General features: G+C 43.2%; 1 protein-coding gene across 5 annotated transcripts in view; it reads left to right on the top strand.

The window, feature by feature from the left end:
- PTPRE (protein tyrosine phosphatase receptor type E) overlaps positions 1-19,334 on the top strand; it is a 251,092-nt gene that overhangs the window by 200,703 nt on the left and 31,055 nt on the right. For all 5 annotated transcript variants that reach the window (XM_090057753.1, XM_090057751.1, XM_090057752.1 and 2 more), the window contains 8 exons: positions 533-609; positions 741-777; positions 1,671-1,768; positions 6,180-6,299; positions 10,529-10,692; positions 15,650-15,785; positions 16,195-16,344; positions 19,007-19,100. In XM_090057753.1, coding sequence (XP_089913879.1) covers positions 533-609; positions 741-777; positions 1,671-1,768; positions 6,180-6,299; positions 10,529-10,692; positions 15,650-15,785; positions 16,195-16,344; positions 19,007-19,100 — 876 coding nt within the window. The remainder of the gene's footprint in view (positions 1-532; positions 610-740; positions 778-1,670; positions 1,769-6,179; positions 6,300-10,528; positions 10,693-15,649; positions 15,786-16,194; positions 16,345-19,006; positions 19,101-19,334) is intronic.

Raw genomic sequence — 19,334 nt, 5'->3', positions numbered from 1 at the left:
CTATCTATTCCATTGCAAAAGTTTGGATGGCATGCAATCCCTATATGGATTAGAAGTGAAGGGAATTTTTATAGCAGAAGCTTATATATCATGCATCCCAAAATGGTGAGCACTGTGCAATTGCTTCACACCTGGCCTTGTATAATTATTACGCAATTCAAAGAGAACTTGAATGATTCCCAGTCCATTTACCTAGAGAGCTAAGTGGCTCTTCATGGTTCCTAAGTGCCTGTGAAACACATAAGTCTTTCAGCATGTTCTCATAGTCACAATCTTGGGTCAGACTGAGCAAGACAATAAGAAACCAAAATCTTCCATAAGCAGATATGGAATAGTTATTGTGAACACCTTTGGATTAATTGATTTTTTACTACATTTAATATCAAAGATAATATTGTGAATGGAACTACAAGTATATGATTGACATGCATGTTACAGGGTTTGGGTTTTTTTGTGGGAGGTAGTAAATTCCAGATTGACTGACTAGAAATCTATTGGATCTACAAACGTTAATAACACACTCTCTTTCCAGATGATCATTCCAGAGTGATATTGACCCAAATGGATAGTGTTGCAGCATCAGACTATATTAATGCTTCATATATAGATGTGAGTTAATGGCTTTTTACTTTTTGTCAGATTGTGCATTGTAAATGTAAACTAAACATCAGATAGACACTTATCTTAAAGGGAATCTTTGCATCTCATCTTTTAACTATCCATAAAATCTATTTCCCTAGGGTTACAAAGAAAAGAATAAGTTTATAGCAGCTCAAGGTAAATTATTTGTTTGGTTTTGTAAATAATTTTCATTTTAATTTATTACATTTCTTGAACTGTTTCAAATATGCATGATGGCCAGATCTAAAACTGTATTTGGAGCCTTTAGTCAGAATTTCATTTAAATTCTGTCTGGCAGCTCTAGTTCCACTATTATTTCTCAACTCCGGGAAATTCCCCATTGCAGATTCCCTGTCTCTGTACTCCAAGCAGAATCTTTCTCCTGTTTCTCCATGCTCATCTGTGTTCCTCTGCTGAATCATAAATGTTATAGTTTTCCTAAATTCTGGACATAGAAAGCGAGCTGCAATTTAGAATACTAAATTGTGCTCAGTGCTTGATCTAAATGAGAGCAGAGTGCTCTATTGGAAGAATGGGGGGGAGGGAGTAGACTATCTGTTGATCTTAGAAGAAGAGATGATCCTGATCATCAAACTTTTATGCCACCAAAAGCTATGGACCAACTATCCAGAAATGGGCTGAGTGCATATATTCTATGTAGTCCATCTAGAAACTTGACAGACTCAAACTGCTTCTGGCCAAACACATTTAAGAACAGTCTTGACTGGTCATTCTCTGTCATTCCTTATACAAGGACTGATTACAGGGCCCAATATAAGTATAGAAATTCCAGTTGTTTCAGCATGTACATATTGATTACACTTATGAGATAATGTAGTAAATGTTTTCAGTAATTTTTGACAGTGTGCTTGGAAAGTAGGAGTTTTGAATGAGCATATGGTTAACATGAAAACTGAGTCGATTGCAGCCAGCATAGTTCCATGAGATATGAACTGGTGACTCAGTTTGCAAGGAAAAATGTTTTTGTATATTGTGATAGTCTTGTCATCTTTGTATCTGTTCAATATAACACTGTCTTCTATGTGCAGGCCCTAAACAAGAAACAGTTAATGACTTCTGGAGGATGATATGGGAACAGAAGTCGGCAACTATCGTTATGTTAACAAACTTGAAAGAGAGAAAAGAGGTGAATAATATTTTATAGATATTATTTCAGCTTTGATCAGTCTATTTTGAAATAAGTCCCAAATTTATGCAACTACAATGTGTTGCTTAAGCGTTTGGCTAATAGTGACTGTAACCACTTCCTTTCTTACTCTTCTCAGAGCTATTTTAAATAAGTAGGGTTGGAGTATTATAGCTCTGATGGTCCAGGAAATATACAAAAAGCAAGGGGGGGGTTGGTGATATTTTCTACTGTATAGCTGAAAGCAGAAGTAGATTCAGGGTTTTACTCAGGCAGGTGTGAGAGGAGTGACCACCACTGTAGGGCTGGCTAATGCTCCCAATTCCCAGCCTTCCCTTCCTCCTCTCCCAGGGTGGGCAGACCACACCACAGGAGCAACAGTTGGGGACTTTTTAAGGTCAGGTACCCTCTTTCTGTCCCACTTCAGAGGCACATCCCCTCTCTCTACCCTTTCCCTGCTAGCTGCTGCTGTTGTCTTCCTTGTCCTGAAGGCGAGGGAAGCTCCAGAGCCACTTCTGCTCAGCTTCATCTGGGCTGCACAGAGGTCAGGCTCACCCTGGGACAGAGGAAGCAGTGGGCAGGTTCCCCCACCCCATGCCTGCTCCTGGGCTTACAGGGAACACCTAGGGGAACCCAGCCACTACTACCACTGTCCCAGGCTGAGCCCAAGTCCTGCCCAGCTTGGCTGAAGTGGGCAGGAGGAACCTCACTCTGCCCCCTGGTCAGCGGGAACAGTGGCAGCAGCAGGAGGCAAGGGAAAGGAGAGGAAGGGAAGAGGACAGGATGTGCTTCTGAGCATGGGGGAGGGGAGGGGGGAAGGGAGAGGGAGATTCTTACCTGCTTGGAGGACTTAAAGTCCTTGGCTGCTGCTCCTGCAGTGTAGTCTGAAAGGGAGAAGTGATCATGCTCCTGTAACCCTTCTGTATTCTTCCATGGTTGAGATAGATGCTACACAAGCTTCCAGCACAAAGTGGCCTCCTTTAGGTGCCATACAAGTATAGTTGCAACTTAAGATTGTACAAGAACATATATAAATGGTCTCTGGGGACTAGCTTTTTGATCATTAATTTTTACCGCGTCCTACACAGCCTCATTTTTTTGTACTTTGACCAAACTGCAAATTGTTCTGAACACCTATTTGTTTACACTGAAGAAAATGTGAGACTGGTCCTTTTGACCTGAATAGGAGTTGAAATGAATGTAAAATTCCTGTTTTCTTGTGTTAGAATCAGGATTGGTAACCCATGGGCATTTAAGAAATCTGAGCTATCCTGTCTCCCAATAATGAATTTGGCTTAAAAATAATAAGATTTAGTTTAAAAAGTAATTTTGAACTCGTTTTATTTGCCTTTGGTTTTTATGCTTTTGGCTTCATTACAATTTATGTTTCTTCTGCAGCCATGAAAGTTGAAAACTTGTTTTTTAAAAATAAATGCTGAGATTATGACATAATGGTGTAACAGGACATGCAGGGGTGGGGTTTTTAAAAAAACACCAGAAACTGAAATGTACTGTAAAAACGAGAGCTGGCAATACTAGTTGTGTTAAATTAAAATATGTGCATACACCATCTGATCTGTTGCTATTCCCCCTCTAGCTATGTGTCAATGTAATTTGTGTGTGTGTGTGTGTGTGTATTTATATATGGAGTGGAGAAACTGTACAGAATGGAAACAGGAATGCAAAGACAGGAAGTCACAATCTGTTATGGTTTGCACTAAAGTACCAGTGGTTTTTTAGTTAGCAGCTTTCAACTGTAATGATTATAACATAAAAAAAATACAAGGTGTGTATAAAATCACTCATAATATAATGATCATATGTGTTTATGATATGCTGAATTTCTAGAAAAATACTGCTATTATATTGGCAGAAGGGTGGCATCTTAAGAAAGAGAGGCTTAAATTTTCTTAGGCTGCAGCCTGACTAGGGACAGACATTCAAAAATCTGAGCCTGAATTGATTCAATCTTCTAACCTGCAAAGGCTGAACCAGTTTACAAATGGATAAATGTTTCCTTTTCATTCCTGAAATGCAGGCACATGCCTGCAGTGGCTCAGGCCAGAAGCCCAGGGGTGCTAGAGCAGCCTTCCCTTCCCTTCCACAGGGAAGCTGAGCTCACAGGGGTGGGGGCAGTGGGGGCGTGGCCAGGCCCCAACAGGCCTGATTAAGACTGAGGAGGGGCTTAAACCCCAACCCCAAGGGTAGGGGAAGAAGGAGCAGGGCCAGACCACTGTGGTGGGGGAGGAGGAGGGGAGACTTCTGCCCACCTCAGTGGCTCCCTGACAGCTGGGAGCAATCATGGCACACAGTGCTGCCTGGCCCCAAAGGGAACTCTTCCACCTCCTCCCGCTCTCCTACTGTGGCAGAGTGGGGAGGGGGGCTCTGTTTGGTGCTGGGAGGGGTTCTTCCCCTTCCTCCTCCTCACCTGCTGCTGTGGGGTATGGAGGGGAGCTCTGCAAGGCTGCTGAGCCCTGGAGGAGGACTCTGCCCCCAGCTCCTTTCCCACCACCACAGGGTGAGGAGGCAAAGCATCTGGGGAGTGGGGCTCTGTTCTGTGCTGGAGGATACTCTTCCCCCTCCCCCCCACTCCCCGCTGCTTCAGGGGGGGAAAAGTTCCTCTCTAGGGCCAGACAGCCTCACATAGAGGCCCCCTCCCTGCTCCATGGCAGCAGGGGAGAAGCAGAGGGAAGAGTCCAGGGCCAGGCAGCCTTCTTGCATAGAGTCCCCCTACCCACCCTGTGGTGGCAAGGGGAGGAGGAGGAGTCCCCCTCCAGCACTGCACAGAGCCTGCCTACCCCCACCCTGGGGGGAGGAAGAGCGGGAAATGGCAGAAGAGTCCCTCACTGCACAAAACAAAGTGCCCCTCCCTGTCATGGGCCCATTAAGGCAAAGCGGGCAGAGAGAAGGGTTAATTCCTCCCTCTGTCCCTTCTGCTCTGTAGCCAGGGTCGGCCAGCCCCAAGGGCCACCACCACTGCCCCCTCCCCTTTTCCCCCCAGCAGAGAGGCAGACCACAGCTGCAGTGAGGGAGGAGGGGAAGGAGGGAAGAACTAACCCTCTCCCTGTCCACTTTGCTTTTGTGGGGCCATGCTGGCCAGTGTCTCACTATGCCCTGTCCTTGCTCAGGCTACAGAGCAGACCTGCTCGGGAGCAGAGAGCACAGCCCAGCCCAGAGAGCATGCTGGGATGCTGGAGGGCTCTGGTTTAACTTAAACCAGGAAGGGGTCTGGGACAGACATTGCATAAACCAGTTTGAGCTCAATCAGTTAAGTCTGATACTACATTCAACCAGGTTTACCTCAAACCAGTTTCAGCCATTTTGGAAGTGGTTTATGTGCGCTAATGTCTGTTCTGTTACAGGTTTAAACCAGTTTGTGATCACTTAAACTGGTGTATGTGTAATGCTTGTTTCTAGCCCCTGACTTCAGACTAATATGCTAACTACCTCTGGCTTCTTTATTGCACACCTTAACTCTGTGCCTTCTTGTCCTAGCATTCCTCCTCTGTTTGTATTGTATCCCTGTTCTTCTCTTAATACTGTGTCTTATTTATCCCTCCATGTGTAAAGGCTGAACAGTAAAATTTACAAGAATCCTGTTGAATCACTGGTCAAGACGAGCATATGTTTAAGTTCTAACTAACCAGGGTGAATAGGTGAATTAAATAAAAACCTTGATAAAGAAAATCTAGCCAAAGGGCCATCAAAAATGTTGCTTTTGGAGTACTTTTTTTATCTTTATAGGTTGATTAGGCTAATTAACATTATATTATTGACTGAATACCCAGAACTCTCAGAGATGTTCTCAGTTCATTTTTCTACCTTGTTTTTGGGTTAATACTAATTGGAGATGCAGTGAGATAACATGCTGAGCTCCTGAGAACAATATACTTCCTACTCAAGACCGTCATTTTCATTTTAAAATTAAAAAGATATTTAAGATTGTAGGAACTCCATATTTGCTCATGAAAAGTTTTTCCTCTTGATGTCACTAGACTCCCTGTTCTTTTAGTTCACAATATTTTTTTTCCTGCTGTTGGGATCCCTTGGTGATAATGACTGTTGGGAGCTACCTGACAGCAGCAAAGTAAGAACACAAGCAGTCTTGGGATTCGCTGTCTGGCTGCTAAAGAAACTTCTGAGCACTCTTCATCATAACCATGTAATAACTTTGTATAATAATATGGAAATGCAGATAACTAGCTCACACCCTAACCATTCTGAGATTAGCAAAAAGTTGTAAAAATCATTTCAAATTTTAGGTAAAAAAAATCAAACATATCCTAAATGCTAATTTAGGTTTAATTTCTATTATTTTAATAGTCATTGTACAGCTCTGTATGCTAGTAGTAATGGGATTTGATACACTTACTGTAAAAGTACTGAATGTAAATGCCACATCTTTCAATAGGATAAATGTTATCAATACTGGCCTGATCAAGGATGCTGGACTTACGGAAATATCAGAGTTTCAGTAGAAGATTGCATAGTTCTTGTGGACTACACCATTCGCAAGTTTTGTATTCAGTCAGTAAGTAACTCCTTACCTTGGTTTTTAAAGCAGATTATAACAGAAATTCAAGTTTTTGTTCAAAAGAAATTTGCATGGAAATGTAGTTTTAACTAAAATGTAATTAAGCATATATATAAGCAAGGTGCTGGATTGAAATAGAATTGTGTGCATGGGCAGTATTTGGGTATAGATGACCATATATGTATATGTATACATTAGATGACTGTACAATATTTAACACTGGGGACAGGAAACTCCCCTGGTCCTGGCACTGCTCTACTCCTGGATTCTCTCAGGAGCCAAGAGTCAAGAAATGGCAGGATGGAGTAGCTCTCTGGCCTCCCACCCCACCTTGGCCCAGTGCTTCTCAGTTCACAGAGCCCCACAGGAGCTGGGAACCAAGCAGGGAGAAGCTCTATGCTTCCCTTCACAGCCAGGGGCTGGCGAGGAGCTGTGCTGCTTCTGGGGCAGTTCCGAGCCAGCCCATAGGTGGGCAAGGAAATCCCCCGAACAGCTGGGAGTTGGCTGGGAACTGTCCTCCTTCTCCTCCTGGCTGGGCAGGAAAATTCCCAAGCAGCCAGTGCTGGCCAGGAGCTGTCCCACTTTTGTGCGGGGAAGCCCCACTGGGCGCAGGACCTGTCCTCATAGGCATGGCACCGGGAGAGCTCTGCAACAGGAGCTGTCTCTCAGCTGTCTCTCAGCACATTGGGACCCCTCTTCATGTTCACAGGGCCAGGAGACAGCTGCTGCTGCAGCTGGCAGAGCTCTCCCGGTCCCATGCACATTGGAATGGCCCCTATATTCCCTGCCAGGCCCCCTGGGCTGAACCTGGAACCCAGGAGAGCCTGGAGCCTGGCTGTTGCAGAGCAGGGTAGGAGCAGCCATGTACTGCAGATTTTTTCCCAACAGGGAACATGTGTGGACATGCTCCCAGGGAAGGCTTACTGCATAGTATACCTTTATAGCATTGGCACATGCCCAAATTGTACCAAAAACTGATCTAGATAAAGCTGTGCACCTGTCATGTTTTACCTGGGCCTTAGAATTACAGCAACATTGTGCCTTCTTGAATTGCCATGTTACCTCTGATCTTTTTCATGTCTCCCTCTACCTATGATATTCTCCGTCTCCCTGGGATTTTTTGTTTCTTAGTAAATACAAAATTAACCAAGTAGAGTAGACTATTTATATATTTATAAAACACCAAATTATGTAGTTTTTAGTGATCAAGCTGTATTAAGACTAAACATAACAGATCATTCATTAGCCATCGCTTTTGTGGCAAGGCAGGAGTGCATTGAGGTTACATTTCAGGAATCCCCTGAAATTAGGTTTCAAAAAAAAAAAATCTTGAACTTAATCTGTAGAAAAAGGCATATCCCTTTAGTCACCAACCCAAACAGAACAGAACAAAGGGCAGCTTTGTGTAGACAAAATGGGGGTCCTAAATTGAAGGTGGTGGGTTTTAAAAAACACCGCTTCAGTTTAGGGCTGATTAATCTGTGCATCATGTGCACACCTCACTGAATTACCTGCCTCTCCAGCGGAGAGGGGAAGGCAAGCTGCCAGCAAGTGGAGCAGTCCCTGGGCTACAGGGAGGTTGGTGCTTCCCTCACGGCAGCTGTGCGCCCACCCCAGGTGGCACTGGCCCGCAGGCGCCCAGCTCAGGGGGTCCTGGGGGCACCACAGCTGCAGAGGGAAATCACCGGGCTCCCTCTCAGCTCAGGCAGGCAGGCAGGCTCCAGGGCAGGAAAAAGGCTTTACCACTTTTCTTAGGTGGAGCTGCTTTCCTGGGCTGCAGGAATTAATGCGCAATACAAAAGCATTTAGCCCGCTTTAAAGTGCCGTGCACACATGCCTCTTGTGTTGTTTACACATGGCCCAAGTCTACAGTCATCAGTTTTACTCTCAAATGCTTAATAGGCCAAGCACTTTTACTAGTTTCTTCCTGAGAACTGTTGTGTGATTTTTCTGCTTTTCACTGCTGATTGCCAGTTTGACTGTAGAGGCAGTTAGTGATTGTAACAGGCTGGCTGGCAAAGGTTTGCACCTTGGAGAGAGCTAGAGACACCAGCCACACCTCTGCAATGGCAGTGCAGAAGGAGAAGACCACTATAGTCGGCCTGGAGAGCCAGTAGAATGCAGAGAGGACACGTCAGCCGGAATGGCAGCAGGAGATTGGGGTCTGGCAAGTGAAATAAAGAGACTGAGCAGCTCTTGTCATGGGTATAATCAAAAGGAGCTTGCCCAAGAGCCTTTGCCACTCAGATGGACACCACTATCATTATGGGCTGGCAGATCTGGTTGCCAGCCAAAAGCAAAGGAGAGGACCAAAGAGAGATGGCAGCCACAAAGTCAGGCCTAGTAGCTTAAGATGGAGTTGGAAGGGGCTGAACAGAGACAGGCCCCAGCTCTCCAGCAGCCAAAGGAGATTCTGTGCTTGCCTGAGAGAGTAAGACCAGAGGCAGCATGCGTTAAGGACTGGGACCCAGGGAAAGATCCCAGGAAGGGAAGGAGCAGCCCAAAGCCAGGGAGGAGATCTTGCTGGGCTTGCCTGAGCATTGAAATATCTTCAGGTGAGGGAAAGGTCCAGCAGGTTATGATAAGAACCAGTGGAGCCAACACCGGCCACTACAGACTGCATCCTATCTGGCAACAGTGACCCAGCAGTGAGGATGCTGAGTCCCCAGAGCTGTTCAAGAAGGGGCTAGATGAAAAGATGGCAAGAACACCTACTATAGGAAAGGAGATGGACAGCCTTGGGCCTGTAAATGTTTGTAAAGAACCTCTGCTTTGGAGTAGGTTGGAGGAAGCTCAGAGAAATATGCCAGATGGTGGGGCTAATACAATACGTAGTCATCTAGTAGTACAACACTGGGAAGAGCAGAGACAGTGACTGAACACCCCAGGTATGCCACTCACGTAATGGCTAGGTTTAGTGGGCAAACAGTGTGGGGCAGGCCCATCTGGGTAAAGATGAATTGAGAGGCTGCTCCATAGACTGATGGTGACATGGCCTCCCTGGATTTGGTAGAACTATGAGGTGGAATATGAGCCCAGCAGGAAGCCCTCAGGGATCCTCCATGGAAGTGGGGAGGCCAGATGGAGGAGTAACTTAGAGGGTGCTAGGAAAGATGTGTCCATTGCACTGGGTACAGGTGGGAGGTTGTCCTGAGAATAAGTAGAAGGAGGGATCCCCAGATGGGGGAGAACCTGGCCCATGTGGGCTGGTTAGCAGGAGTGGGTAGCCAGGGACTACTGAGGATGTTGGGAGGGTCTTAGGGCCATCAGAGCAGCAGTTGAGCATGACCCTGGAGAAAGCCACAGACCCTGATGGGAACCCCTGCGGGTGGGCAGAGGGAAGAATTCCAGGTAGAGGCACTGGAATTTAATTAATGTCAGCCAATAGGCTTATGTTCTGTGTATATTAATACTTTGATTGTATGAGGATTCAATGTTTATGTTGTATTAAGCTGTAAATTGTAAGACTGATGGTTTGGGAGGAACCGTAGGGTTGGTGGAGGTCCCATAGCTTCTGGGGGGATACCAAGAGTGTCCAGAGGGGTGATCCCACAGAGCCCAGTCCCATAATACCTGGACAGGGATGCAGAGAGAAAGTCTACAAGGGGCAATCCTAGGGCACCAAATGGGCACAGACCTGAAACAGCCCTGCTCTGAGCCAAGGGTGCTAGGGAGGACTGGGGTAGGGTTAGAGTTGCCTGTGCCTATTTTTCTTTTTTTCAACAGGGTAGTTGAGGCTATATCAGCCTGCACCTTAATAATTAGCACTAAAACCATAAATTAAAAATAAAAAGAGAAAACTTACAAGATGGGATGATAAGCTACAACATACTGGAGTTGTTGCCCAGAGCTGCATGCAGTCTAGTATTCCTTATCTGAACGTGTCCATGTCCTGAACATGTTTGTATACATTTTTGGTGATGCAGTTCATTAGGAATTAGGCAACTTACTTTTCTTAGTGGTCCAAATCCTGAATTCCTACAGGCTCTCATAAGAGTTTTGTATGAAGTGAAAAAGGACTTTAGGTTTTGACCGGCTGTTTTACATCTGATTCTTCATGTACAGTACCTATTGCAATTATGTAATGATTGGCTTATATAATATAGCATAACATTGTCTTTACTTTATGACCTGAGATCCTAGAATCTACAAGCATTAAATAAGTTTGTTTATGAATCTTTATATAGGACAATAAAATGTCACACTCATTGTCTTTGTGCTCCTAGCAGCTTCATGATGGCTGTAAAGCTCCAAGGCTTGTAACACAGCTTCACTTTACCAGCTGGCCTGATTTCGGAGTGCCTTTCACGCCCATCGGGATGCTGAAGTTTCTAAAAAAAGTCAAAACACTGAATCCTTCACATGGTGGACCAATTGTGGTTCATTGTAGGTATGTATACACTCTTTAAACTTTAAGCCTGAACAATTTTTAATGTGCTTTGTGTCCATCAAAACTAAAATCTCTTCAATGGAAAGGCTGTAATTTGTGTAAAAGTCAGGAATTGCAGCGTTATTGGTAGATCCAAGGATAGGAATGAATGCAAAAAGTTTTTCTACAGTCATTTTACTACTGAAACTTCAGTTTGGTGTTCTCAGAGTGCTGTCCAGTTTATATAGTTGAAAGCATTCCTTGTTAGAAAAAATACATTTGTAACACAGATTGCTATGAAACACTCCTGAGAACTCATCATCCAGCTTTCTCATGTTTCCTAACAGAATAGCTAGAAATTTTGTAGCAAAGATGAACACTTAAGAAAATCTTTTTAACACTCTGACAGTCCCTTATAATGGCCATACGGAATGTGTGCCATTCATGCACCTGAGTTTCCCACCACTAAGGGATTAATGCAAGCCATTCAAAAATCTATCATGGAAAAAAAATGAAAATATTTTTTCCAGAAGTTAAAAAGAATATTAAAGCCTCCTTCTTTTCTTTTTCCCTTGTCCAATGTCTATTTTGTCAAAGAGGGACAATGTATATACTTTTGTGAGCCAGCCAAAATTTTGTTCCTTGTTTTTTATACAGACTCCTATCTTGGGAAGAATTCTTGTTCTCTCAACAATTTATGCATGTACTTCAAAGGCTTTTCTTTAAGACTTAGGGAAAAAAGGATTTTAATAACCTTTCTCAAGCTTCTCTTTGAAATGCACATATCTTTTCTTTTATATTCTTTGCCAAGATGTTCTACACTAAGCAATGCTGTGGTCATGCATTTATTTCTCACCAGCAAGGAATCCTGTACTTAATTCAGTTGATACTAAAATGCAGACTAAGCAATGGTAGCTGTAAAATGCCTATTGTTGAAACAAATGCAGAGATCTAAATGCATAGCAACAGGACTATTTTATGCTACATGTTTTGGGATTAATACTATAAGACTGTATTACTGCTTGAGAAATGTAGATTTTAAATATGATGCCCCCTAATTTCCTTTGCAGTCCAGGATATGATGCCATTGAATTGGTGGGAAAAGAAAAGGGAAATTCATCTGTAATGCAGTTCTGAGTGGGCTTTTAAAAAAAAATCATAGCTAATATTAAGCAAAAACTACTTGACCAGAATAGGTGTTTGATACTTAAAGAGAAACGATTTTAGGTTAATCAGTATTTAGAAGTAGTGAAGGAGAAGCAGATAGAACAAGAGAAAGGAAAGTGGAAGGAAAGATTATGGCAATTTATTCCAGTTATTATTTAAACATCTCCCCTCTGGGATAAATGAGCAGGAAGAGCTGATAAAAGGACATCAAAAAGAGGCTTAACATGGACTAGAATCAGTAGGGTGTTGAGGCACATGTCAATCAGAGCAGAGAAGTGAATTTTGAGCAAAGTTGAAAGGGTTAAGTAAGGCTGTGTGTCAGAGAGGGCAGTGAAGGCATTATGCATACAGAGGAAGGTAGAACTGAAAACAGAAATCATAGGGCGTGTCCAACTTGCAAGCACATGTGTGTGCAGCTGCTCAAATAGAAGCAGTGTAAATTTGAGTCGGGGCTTTTTGCCTCAGCATATGTGCCCAGACATGCACTTTGGTGTGGGGCAAATTGTGCCACTTGGGGCAAAATAGCCCTTCCAGGCTTCTCCTGGATCTGCAGCCAGGGGGAACTAGAGCCAGCACCTGTGCTGTCCCCATCTGTACAAAAAGCTGCCCTGGCAAGTAGCTCAGGGCTACTCACTCTCAGGAATTCTGGTGTTCTGTATTTGAAAATGAAAAATCCCTGATAAAAAAAATCCCAAAGTCACTCTGTAAAGTACCCCAAAATCCATGTTCCTCCACAATTAAAACAAAAGACCACTAGAGAGCGAGAGTGAGTGAGAGACAGCAATCAGTTGGGTAATGCTTCATTGATATATCTACAGTGTTAAAACAATTTGGAAGGCCACCAGTGTCTCTGTCATCATAATAAAGTGAATTCTAAATACCTATATATTTTGCTGCCCCCCACAGGGGCCACAGCCACCCCAACATGGGTTACAGCTCCTCCACAGGGGCCACAGTCCCCCCAACAGGGGCCAAATGGCCCCCTGCAGGGGCTACTTCCCCCTGCAGGGCCCACATGCCCCACCCCAGCTTGCTCCCCCAGTCTCCTGGATTGCTGCCTCCTGACCCCATCCCCCACCAGCTCCTGCAGCCCCTCCGTGGCTGCCCTTCCCCCCTGCTCCCCCGATGGTTGCCCCCCCCCAGCCTCTGGCACTTAAAAAAAGCAAACAAGAAAAAAAAAACCTTTACTCACCCCAGTAGTAGGGTCTGTGGGGGCTCCGGGGCCTTCTGGCAGAGCCCCCTCATGCAGCACAGGACAGCAGGAGGCAGTGGGGCCTCTGGGGTGTCGCCCAGCCCTGCATTGTGGGGGGGCCCCAGTGATCCTGACCAACAGCTGATGGTGCTGGTGAGTGCTAGGGGGAGGGGGGAGTTATGTTTTTTTTTTCAGTTGTGGGGATTCTGGGGTAGGGGGGCAGGGATCTGGGGGGATGGGGCTGGGGGGGCAGGCAGGGGGTGGGGCTGGGATCGGAGGGGCTGGGAGATGAGGCCGGGTGGGACAGGTATCGGGGCACTGGGGGGGCAGGCAGGGTGTGGGACCAGGCAGGGTAGGGATCGGGGAGATGGGAATGGGTGGGGCACGGATCAAGGGGATGGGGGGCAGGCGAGGGATGGGGCAAGTTGGGGCAGGGATTGGGGGGCTTGGGGGACTGCAGACGGGCAGGATCAGAGGGACTGGGGGGGATGGGGACAGGCAGGGCAGGGATCCAGGGGGCTAGGGGAGCAGGTAGGGCTGGTGGGGTCCCACCCTATGGACCCCTTCCTCCTCCACCCCCCCAACACCCTAGTTACCTGCAGTGGAGCCTGGGTCCAGCTCTCTGCAGCTGGCACACTGCCTGTCCTGCACGACAGGCTGCATGCTTCAGCACCAGGGCAAGGGCCAGCCATAGAGACACTCTAGCTGTTACCAGATTGTCTCCATGGAGGACCCAGTCTCTGGTTGCCCAGTCTCTGGTTGCCACTTTTTTTCACTCCATTTCGTTTTGATCCCTGGATATCCAGGGGTCTAATTTTGCCCTGTACTGCAAATTTGCAGTGCGAGGAACATTTTCTTATTTCTGCATGTGCCTCTTGCAGCGTCTCAAAGGAGTTTGAGTCACTGCAAGAGGCACGTGTGGGCTCATCTGGATGCGCCCATACAGTCTGCAGTGGGGAGAGAAATCAGGAGGCAAGGGAAGGGGGAGAGTAAAGGCTGATGGTGGTGCAAGGGTGGACAATGATAAGCGAGGATGAGAAAACCGTGTTGTTAGATGATGTAAAGAGAGAAAACTATCTAGTAAAATCTGAAATCAAGAAAATAGGAGACTGAGAACACGAGTGAGTGCAGCGGAGGAGTTTTAGTACTTACAGAAAGAAGCGAGAAGCAGGGGTAATGCACTGAGTTAGAAACGTGGCAACTGATGCTGCTTAGGAGCAAAAGCAATAGGGGCAGCAAATTGGAAATAGTGAAAAAGGTGAGAGAAAATGTGTGGGAGGAGGAGAGAGAGAAAGGAAAAAGAAATAGTGATGGGGGGATGGGAGAGAGGAGCAATTTGAAGCCAACAGAAGAGAGCCTGACCAAAAAGATTATTAAAATCTATGCGCGAAGCATTTTAGGTCTGAGGCAGGTTGTGGATACTGGTCACTCTTAGAGGGCCAACGAGTTTTATGGTCTTTTGATGTCAGTGAGCTGTGCTGGGTTTAGTTTGCCCATTTCAGTTATCCTACAAGTGGAATTTGTTGGACTATTGGTAGGTGATTTCTTCCACTTAACTTTTCTAACCATGCTGAGGATTTTGGTGTTTTAAAGAACTGAATGCAGCATAATTTTCCACTCAGACAAAGAGGGGCACTGTGTGTCTAGTTACATACAGCTGAAGAATATGCATTTGCACACACATTTTATATAATAAATTATTTTTACAGATTTATTATAGATTTACAAAATAAAGAACTTATTTGAAAACTTGGTGCCACTGTCATTTTTTAAAATAAATCGAAAGAAGAAATGACAGCTTCTTATTCTATACACATAGTGAAGTGAAAAGTAAACAGAAAATGATAGTAATGATTATATTTTCTCTAGTCTGTATTTTTTTTGAGAAAATTATCATTGTTTATGACGCTGGGACATGATTTCTTAGAGTGTATATTTCTTACAAAAAACTAAAATATTATGATATAATATCTGCTAGGTAAAATTGACTAACATTGTTACAGAAATGTTAATGTCTAACACAGGATGCCGTGCCCTTTTCCTCTAAAAGGAAGAGCTGAAAGGCATTTGTGATTTGGTATGATTTGTAATAATCTTGCTCCCTCTGGTGGCTATTTGGGACCATGTGATAATATTTTAGAACAGACATGCTAAAAACTTTAGCATCTAATAGTGCTTAGCATTTGGAAAAGAAGATGCAACAAAAATTTGTTACCAAAGTAAAGTAAAAAAGAGATTTAAGGATCATTTTTTAAAATGTGCCTTTACCCAATATCTTTAGCTTGTCAAAAACACAATCATAATTTCCAACTTTTGTTTTAATTTTTAAAAAATAAACCTTTTAACTAGCTCTAAACTCATCACAGAGGGAGGAAATTTATTCCAAAAATTTTCCAAAATTCCCTTTGTTTTTTTGGTTAGAAAAAAAAAGTATTGCAGATTCATTTGTAGAAACCCTTTTCATTAATGCTGTCATTTAAAATGAGAAACAGATTTTTATGATGCTTAACATCAGTTTGGGTTTCAGTCTAATATGAGCAAAATATTGATTATTTCTGAGTTTACCTTAGTAGTTGCTCTTAGCTTTACAGCTCAATGGTTTCTCTTTTCTTTTTGAAGTGCTGGTGTAGGTCGAACAGGCACATTTATTGTAATAGATGCCATAATAGATATGATGCATTCTGAACAGAGAGTTGATGTTTTCGAGTTTGTCGCAAGAATTCGTAACCAGCGCCCACAAATGGTTCAAACCGAGGTAAATAAAAATTAAATTTTGTGATAGTTTGTTAATTTTTCATATTTAAAACTGGCAATGCATTGATGTTTTCCAAACAGTGGTACCTATCCCAATACTTCCATTCCTTCCTACACAGCCTGAGCAAAGCTGAACAAGAGATTAATAGTGTTACAGGGTGTTAGACGATAACTAATCTATGAAAGAATTCTGAGACTCTGTTTGTGTTCTTTCCGTTTGTACCCCATGATGTTCAGAGCGTTATAGAAATCCCCTATCATGGCCAAGGCTTATTCCTTTAACTTGTTCAGTGGCCTAACAAGATGGGAAATCATGAATTGAACTTATAAAATAAATGGATATGCTATATTTTTTAAAATTATATTTAATTGTTTTAAAATATATTGCACTCGTTGCTTATTCATTCCAGATGCAGTATTCATTCATATATCAGGCCTTGTTGGAATACTACCTCTACGGTGACACAGAACTAGATGTGTCCTCCTTAGAAAAGCACCTACAAACATCACACAGTACAACTCCTCATCTTGGACAAATGGGGCTAGAAGAAGAATTTAAAGTAAGTAAAATAAAAAATAACTTGCCAAAATTTTAGGTGCTGGGCCAACAAGACATGTTCATATATAGAAGAAATATAGCATTTTTTTAAAGCTGTCAGAACTAAACAGCTCAACTTTATTTCTTTTGTTTCAAGTTATGGGAAAGATGAGGAACATTTTCCATGCGTAGAATGTGTATGGTCAGAAAACAATATTGTGGAATCCTCTCTGAGGTTCTGCTCCTAAAAGTGATGGGCCAAAAATGACAGCACAGTATTCTACTAACCAAATCCACATAGGTCCTGAGTAATATTTTCTTATAAAAATATATTTTTTCAATGTATACTCTTGTTAATGTTGCAGAAACTGGGGAATGGAGCCAGATTGCATCTCCTTTTACTTGCTCATTGACAGAATTTGATTGCAGAACTCTTGTACTTGCTGAAGTTGCTCATGCGGAGGAGAACCCAAATTGACTTTTAAGTCTCTTGATCAATTTGCTGAGCTGTTTGCAGGGGGAAAAAAAATAAACATCTTTTAGTGTCACTGAGAGAGCATAAATGGATAATGCCATCCATACTATTTCAACACTTTTTAGAAAAAATTATAATCACATCTAAGAGTTCTGAAGAAAACTTTATAGAATAACTAGCCTGATAACATATGTGTAAGTGTCTTTATATCACCTTATTTTGTGTATCAGATTAAAGCATAAAAATGACATGGAGCTTTAATTGGATCAATATCACGTGTTCCCATATGGGATTCCAATAGTTAGGCATTTGATTATCTTGTTCCAGTGGCAGTGGCCAACAGGGAAACTTGTCCTAGCAGTCTAGCCTCAAGTTAAATGCTGAAAAGAGGATTTTATCACTATCTGTGACAACAAAGATGCAAATGAACAAACAGAGCACTTTGATTTGCTTCACAATTCCTGCTACTGTTTTCTGCTCTCTGATATGGCTGACATGATTTTTTAGAGCCAGCTGCTTTCCATACACGCGCAAAACATAGTTCAGTTTGGAGGTCATCTGAATTACAAACATATAGCATAATTCAGTAGCATAATTGAAGTACCATTTGGCTTCATTGTGCAAAGGAGAACTGTGTTTAACCAGTTTCAGAGACAGCATGAAGTTTCCAACAAGTAGACAACATCCCAGAAAGGGTTTTTTCCACATAGCATAAATTCTTTCACTTTAAATTCAAAACTTATTTCTTAAATTAAACTTAAAACAACTATTTATTATAATGCAATTAAAACACTATATTTTAAAATGAGTTTCGTTTAATCCTCTTTTTCAAATCATTCCTGAAACTTATTTCTTCCAAGAGACCTGTCAAAGATCTTGCCCACTTACTAATTTTCAAAGTATCTGTTCTTTATTGAAAGAACAAGTGCTGAAGTTTCAGAAGAAAATAGTTTATTTTTGTACAGAATGTGATTCAGTCCTTGTATTAAACTCAGTCCTCACTATGCAGTTGTGATCTGCATATTTTTAATAACAATCTTACATGAGCAGAAATGGTTTATTTCCTTGTGCACTTCCTTGGTCTCTCTTGCTTTGATGGTATTGAAATGAAAAAATCATAGAATCATAGAAGTCGGTTCAGAAGGGACCTTGTAGATCTTCAAGTCTGACCCCCTGCCAGGGCAGGAGAAAAAAAACTGGGCTCAAGTGATCCCAGCTAGGTAGGCATCAAGCCTCCTCTTAAAGACCCCCAGGGTAGGAGCCAGCACCACTTCCCTTGGAAGTTGGTTCCAGATCCTAGGTGTCCTAACTGTGAAGTAGTTCTTACGGATGTCTAATCTAAACCTACTCTCTAACAACTTGTGGCCGTTATTCCTTGTTATGCCAGGCAGCACTAGGGGAAACAGGGTCTCTCCCAAACCGTTCTGGTCCCCCCTAGTGAGTTTATAGACAGTCACCAGGTCCCCCCTCAGCCTTCTCTTGTGAAGGCTGAACAGGTTCAGGTCCCACAGTCTCTCATTGTAGGGTTTGCCCTGTTGTCCCCGGCTCATTCGGGTGGCCCTCCTCTGGACCCTCTCAATGTTGTCCACATCCGTCCTGAAGTGGGGCGCACAGAACTGGACACAGTACTCCAACTGTGGCCTGACCAGTGCCACATAGAGGGGGAGGATCACCTCCTTGGTCCTGCTAGAGATGCACCTGTGGATACACAACAAGGTCTGGTTAGCCCTTCCAACCATGACCTCACATTGTCGGCCCATGTTCCTCTTGGAGTCAATAATGACTCCAAGATCCCTTTCTGCCTCTGTGCTCTCAAGAAGGGAGTTTCCCATCTTATAAGTGTGCTGCTGGTTACTACTGCCCAAGTGCAGCACCCTGCACATGTCAGTGTTGAAGTGCATCCTGTTTTTGCTAGCCCACCCTTGTAACCTATCAAGATCCTTGGGCCAGAAACCACATGTCTATGCCTTAGCAAAAAGGTGAGCGCTTGGTGAATAGTTAATGTGGTCTTGCTTTTTCTTCTGGCCAGTGTAAAAAGTTTCTGTGTGCAGCGCTCGACCTCTGATACAACCGCTAGCCCCCAGTCTAACTGAGAAGTGAGGTTAATAGGCTCCAAATAGAGACTTGGCCTTTGCAGAGTATAAGAAACAGCTAGCACTGAAGGTCAAATTAAAAAAATGGGTCTAATGCATACATTTATTCATTGCAGAAATTAACAAATGTTCGGATAATGAAAGAAAATATGAGAACTGGCAATCTGCCAGCAAATATGAAGAAAGCCAGGGTCATCCAGATAATTCCATGTAAGTTGTTGTATTTTCTACATTATTATAAGTATATCTGCTTAACATTTTAAGTGCCATGTCAATATTATTGTACTATTAAATGATTTTTGTAATGTGTAAGCATCATTAATTACATATGTTGTTAGCAGGTTACCTTACAAAAGAATATGACACTGTTGTTTTGAGCTAAACAGTAGGTGGCACTCTTAAGACTGAAATTTGAACAAACTAATTTGCAGCTTTCAAAAAGAA

The sequence above is a fragment of the Crocodylus siamensis genome, chromosome 7 (genome assembly GCF_052110815.1).
Source record: "Crocodylus siamensis isolate JL-2025a chromosome 7, ASM5211081v1, whole genome shotgun sequence".
NCBI classification, from domain to species: Eukaryota; Metazoa; Chordata; order Crocodylia; family Crocodylidae; genus Crocodylus; species Crocodylus siamensis.
Note: the sequence above shows the minus strand (reverse complement) of the source record. Positions and strands in the feature narration are given on the sequence as shown.